This window comes from Leishmania major, chromosome 11, assembly GCF_000002725.2.
Source record: "Leishmania major strain Friedlin complete genome, chromosome 11".
Taxonomy (NCBI): domain Eukaryota; phylum Euglenozoa; class Kinetoplastea; order Trypanosomatida; family Trypanosomatidae; genus Leishmania; species Leishmania major.
The window spans coordinates 509,001-515,000 of NC_007252.2; the positions used below are offsets into that span (position 1 = coordinate 509,001).

Here is a 6,000-nt window from a genome sequence, read left to right on the forward strand (position 1 = left end):
GCGGAAGTATGCTGGCTCGGGGAGAATTTGGACGGTTGCCATGCCAGCATCCGAAAAGACGACGCGTGAGTGTGCGTGCGGAGGAGAGAACATCGCCGAGGAGTATGTCTCTATCGTTAGGCGTGCGAAGCTCTTGCTGCGTGTCTCTGTCTGTGAGATTGCCGGCCGGAGCCCCTCTGCTGCCGCCTAGGTAGCGGTAAGCGCTATATGACTGGAGCTGCTGCTCACCATTTTCATCCACTAACTCCCGAGGAGGGGAGGGGGAATTTCCATCCACAGTGACTTGGCGCAGTGTCGGTTCCGATTCTTCTCCTCGGAGCCGCAGTCTGTGTGTTGCCGGTGCAGTCTCTCTTCACTATCCTTCATGTTGTCTCCGTTGTTCTTCCGCTGCTCGCTTGGGTGCATATGTCCCGGGTATCCTCGACAACATCGCAGTCCATTTGCTACCGCTCACGTAACATCGAGTGCGAACGAGTGCCACACCGCCACGGGAAGAAGCATACTAGCGCCGCTGCCAAGGAGTTGGTGCCGAACGAGCTCGTCTCCAGAGCTCCTTGAATCGTGTATGTTGCTTGCATCCAGCGGCAGTGGAGGCCTCCTGCTCACATCCTTTTCGACTGCACCCGCCAACGGCTGCGCGCGTGCACGCCCATTGGTGGCGGTGGGTGATCAACCAACACAAAGTCACCATACGAATGCTCAGTGGCGAGAGTAAAGTGGCCCTTGATTCGTTCATAGGCTGAACCCGCGTGGACGTTGCCCGGCTCCCGCGCGTGCGTGCGTGTGTGTGTGTGCGCGCCTACTGTATGTGTGAGAATTGCGAGGCGCAAGTGCATGTGCGGGTGAGCGTGCCTGCGAGTGCACGGTGTCTCTGACCTGCTGCCATTCTTTTTTTTTCTTTTAGTGGTTTGTTATTCGTTTCGCATACTGGCAAGTGGCGGCATCGCGTCTCGACACGCTTGCCACCCCCTTCCGCACCCCGCCGCTGCTGCTGGTGCGGCCTCCTTTTTCGTTTCAGCATAGCGCACGCGCTTCGCCTCTTCCGCTTTTCGTGTGCGCGTCTGCTCGTCCTCGGCGCCCCGTGTGCCGAGCCGGCGTGGCGGGTCTCGCGCCCCGCTCCTTCTTCCTTGCGGGTGTTGTTCCTCTCCGCTGGCCTCTGCACGAGCGTGCGTCTCTCATTCGCACCGCCCTCGTCTCTCTCGTGTCCATCAGCCACTGCCGCTCTTTGTCCCTCCGCGTTGCTTCGCGGTCGCTGTCGCTGTGGTGGTGGTTGGTGTGGTGCCTTCACCTTATTTTTTTATTTTTCGTTGCCCTGCCGCCGCGCTGACGCTTCCACGGCTACATCTTAACCATGCATGACCCTGGCACCTTCGATGGCTCGAGCCAGGAGAGGCTCGTGCGCCTGTCGCTGAATTCCAGTGCTACTTTCAAGCTCGGCTATGGGAGGCTCTCTACTGCCCATGATGCACCGCACGACTCCCTCGATCCAGTGCAGCCGACTGAGGGCGAGGTGGTGGCTGATGGCTACCAGTACGACACACCCGATCCGGACACGAGTCTGCACGCTGCGCTGTTGGATGTGGAGCCTCCTGCGCCGGCTGCTGCGGCCGTGGTATCGGACGGCTTTGGTGCCTACAACGGAGGGGACGAGGATGACGACGAGTCAATGGAGCCGGTGACCACCGCCGTGCACCCGCTTGGCAGCTCCGAGGCGTCTAATCGTAGCTGGTACTCACCCTCGAAGCGGCGCGCCGGCCTGGGTGCGATGCGTCGCAACGAGCTGATGAGCCGAACTGTTAACTTTACCGGATTCGACATGCATACGTCTAGTGGTCTCTCATTGGGGCCAAATAGGACGAGCACCGTGTCAGAGAAGGACACCTCCACGAGCAGCGGCAGTAAGGGGTCCCCAGAAGACAGCGACAGCTTCAGTGACGCCTATGAGATGCCCACGCGCGCCTCTTTCGTGGACCAGCTGCTCGCTGTAGTAGCACGCTCGACACGGGAGCTCTGGCGGCGCAAGCTGGACCTGCTTTTAGATATCGCCGTGCCACTGATCTTCATCGCTGTGTCCATTGCGTTGTGGGCCATCTGGGGCACGCAGTACAACGAGGAGATGACTTACGTTTCCACGAATCTGGAGTCTGGCAACATCGGTGCGGCCGGTCTTCGTGCACCGGCTACCTACGACTTCACGTGCATGAGGCAGCCAGAAGGGACGCCAACGTTGGCTGAATTCACACGCTGCAAGCCCATGGACTACACCACCTGTGATTCTGTCACGGGGGAGTGCAAGACACAGAGCATCATCACCTTTATCTGCGATGGCGACCCGAGCATGCTTCCGCTGCCGGCGGAATACGAGATATGCCGTGTATCTTACGACTGGGAGGAACTCATCACTGCAGGCTTAAGCTACTACTGGCGATGGCTGTCAGCTGTCCCCACCCTCGACACGCTCATTGGTCTCCAGTGGACGGCTCTGTCTGCGTACCGCTATCTTCTGCCCTTCATCGCGAAAACCATGGCCGGGTTCGCCGCCAACACACGCTACAGTTCGATTCTGTGCAGCGGCCATCTATACTTCGTAGGTGAGCGTGGCGTGACCTCGGAGCTGATTGCGTACATGAACAGGACCTCTGGGCTGTTTCAATACGTGACGGACTTTCAGGTGTACAGCAGCGTCGCGGAGGCTCGCCGCGCTGGGAAGCGCCGTGGCCGTGTATGGGCGATCGTGGAGCTGCGACAGATCGGCGAGGCGGGGCTGGATCTTGTGCTGCACATGAACAACTCCGCCCTGCCGTCGTTTGCGACCACGTACGACGATGCGTACAGCGGCGGGGTGCTGTTCGACACGGCGGAGCTGTACATGTTATCCGGCTTCAACACGCTGCAGCAGCTGGTGTCGGAGTTCTACCTGAACACCTTCCACGACGCGCGGATGAACATGACGCAGATGATGGCGGCCACGGCCACTCCAGAGTACAACCGCGTGCCGCTGATGGCGCAGGCGCGACAGGTACTACCGCTCATCTTCTCCCTTGCCTTTCTGTACAGCGTGTCGCAGCAGACGAAGCGCATCGTGCTGGAGAAAGAGCTGCGGATCCGCGAGGCGATGCTGATCATGGGGCTGAAGCAGTGGACGCTCTACGTGAGCGCGTTCATTGTGCAGCTGGCGATCTTTGTCCCGACGTGCGCGCTGTGCGTGGTGATGCTGAAGCTGACATACGTGACGAAGAGCGACCCGCTGATTCTGTTCTTCATCTTCTGCCTCTTCGCCCTCACGACGATCCCGCTGTCCGGCATGATCGCTGCCTTCTTCAGCAAGTCGCGCCTGGCGTCGCTGGTGGCGCCGGTGGTGTACTTTATCCTTGTGATCCCGATGTTCGCCATGACCAACGCGCACGGCTTGATCGTGACGTGGTTCTCCGTGTTTTCGCCGACGGGGTTTGCTGCGGCGCTGAACGTGTTCCTGCTGCACGAGTCTGGGAGCGGGTGCGGCGCGGCGGAGATGATGTCGAATCGCGACAACCCGACGCTGGCGGTTGTGCTGGTGATGCTGGCGGTGGACCTCTGCATGTACTACGCGCTGATGCTGTACCTGGACGCCGCTGTTCCGCAGGAGTGGGGCACACCGAAGCACCCGCTCTTCTTCATCACGGAGCCGGTGCGGTGGTGCTGCGGGTCGAGCGCGCGCGTGCTGGAGGGCGGCGCCGACGGGCGCGCCGAGAACGGCGTGTTCGAGGAGACTGACTACTCGCATGACTGTGTGTCATTTCAGGGTATTCGCAAGGAGTACTTGCGCGGCGGCAAGAGGTTCGTTGCGGTGAACAACCTGTACTGGGGGATGCGCGAGGGCGAGATCTCTGTGCTGCTGGGGCACAACGGCGCCGGCAAGACGACGGTGCTGAACATGATGACGGGGATGGTCGAGCCGGACGCGGGCGACTGCTACGTCTACGGCAGCTCTGTGCGGACGGCAAAGGCGGACGTGCGGCAGCAGATCGGGTACTGCCCGCAGCACAACATTCTGTGGGGCGAGCTGACGTGCCGCGAGCACCTGGAGTTCTTTGGGCGGATCAAGGGGTTGCGCGGGTGGGAGCTGGAGGACGCGATGTGCCGGATGTTGCACGAGACGGACTTGCTGGAGAAGATGGACCAGCCCGCGAAGAGCCTGTCGGGCGGGCAGAAGCGGAAGCTGTCGATCGCGGTCGCGTTTGTTGGCGGAAGTCGGGTGGTGTTCCTCGACGAGCCGACTGCAGGGCTGGACGTTGGCGCTCGGCGGCAGACGTGGGAGCTACTGAAGCGCATGTCGCATTCACGCACGCTCCTGTTGACGACGCACTACATGGACGAGGCGGACCTGCTGGGGCAGCGAATCGGGATCATGAGCCACGGGCGGCTGAAGTGCAGCGGCAGCAGCTTTTTCCTGAAGTCGCGGCTGGGCGTCGGCTACAACATCGTCATCTCCGTCGACCCCGAGCTAGATCTCGATGCTGTGGATGACGTGGTGCTTGGAACGGTGGATGGCGCGGAGCTGCTTAGGCGGAACGGGTGTGAGGTGTCGTACCAGCTGCCTGTGCAGAGCGTGAGCCAGTTCCCTTCGCTGCTGAACGAGATTGACTCCGTGGAGGCGGACGGCATCCGCGGCTACTCGCTGGCTGCGACGACGCTGGAGGAGGTGTTCCTGAAGGTGTCGGAGGAGGACATCTTGGGCCGCAGCGAGGCTGCAGCGCAGGAGGGCGTGGAGCTAATCTGGAACTGCGAGGTGGCGCCGTCAGCGCTATGGCTGCAGTTCCGTGCGATGATCGTGAAGCGCTTCTGGAGCGCGCTGCGGGACCGCAAGATGCAGTGCTTCCAGATTGTGTGCCCGGTTGTGTGCATCCTGATTGCTATGCTGCTGAACCTCGTGCAGTACCGAGATCCTCAGTCGCTGACGTACAACTACTCGATGTTCGCGAACCGGCCGACGTCAGTGCTGGACACATCGTTCTGCGACGTTATGTGGGGTGGGGCGCCGACGGGCGCGGTGGACTACGAGGTAAACGAGACTCACTTGACGGGTGCGCAGGCGCTGTCGGACTACCTGCTGGATACATGGTACGTGCACGACATGCCGCGCTACGGCGCCGTGTCGTGCATTGATCGGAACGTGACGGCGCTGCTGAGATTTGCGGATGAGTGGCGCGGTACCAACGTGAACGTGTTCCTGTACAACTCCTCCTCGCACCACCAGGCTGGGCTGAGCCTCGCAACGTACTACGACCTGTTCATCAAGTCCTTCCTCGGCCGCGACAGCGCGTTCATGCGGTACGAGGCGGAGCTGTTCAACGAGCCTGCCAGCCAGTCGCAGCTGGGCTTCATCTTCATTGGCGCCCTGGTGATGATCCCGCTCACGTTCCTGCCATCGAACCCTGTTGCGTGGGTGGTGAAGGAGCGGCAGTGCGGGTCGCGGCACCTGCAGGACCTGTGCGGGCTGAGCTTCCTCGTCTACTGGGCGGCCAACTATACATTCGACATGGCGGCCTATTCTGTCACGACGCTGCTGTGCATCCTCATCTTCTGTATCTTCAACCGGCAGGATTTCGTCGGTCCTGACCGCGTTGGCGGCACGTTTGTGTTGCTCATGGTCTACGGGCTCACGAGCACCGCTGGCGCGTACGCGCTGAGCTTCCTGTTCAAGGAACACTCGTCTGCGCAGACGATCGTGATGGGTGTCGGCTTTGTTGCCGGGTTCCTTCTGTTGATGCTGGTGTACGTGCTGACGCTGGATCCGAGCAACGTGGACACATCAGACAAGATGCGGTGGGGATTCCGGTTGATCCCGTCGTACTGCATCGGCGAGGGGCTAATCGGGCTGCTGATGCTGGATAGCAAGCTGGCCATGGGCACTGCAACCAGTGTTTGGGACATGGACCAGCTTGGGTGGCCGCTGCTGTACATGGCCGTGGAGTTCCCTGCGTTCTGGCTGATTGTTCTGTTCGTGGACTACCCGGCGGT

The 6,000-nt window shown here is 61.0% G+C and overlaps 1 protein-coding gene across 1 annotated transcript in view; it reads left to right on the forward strand.

The window, feature by feature from the left end:
• Nucleotides 1–1,666: 1,666 nt before the first annotated feature.
• The window catches only part of ABCA3 (putative ATP-binding cassette protein subfamily A,member 3), a gene marked incomplete at both ends in the record, with an annotated part of 5,412 nt that continues 1,078 nt past the window's right edge, over nucleotides 1,667–6,000 (forward strand). Inside the window, one exon of the mRNA XM_001681538.1 lies at nucleotides 1,667–6,000. This exon is cut by the window's right edge and continues 1,078 nt beyond it. Coding sequence (XP_001681590.1) covers nucleotides 1,667–6,000 — 4,334 coding nt within the window.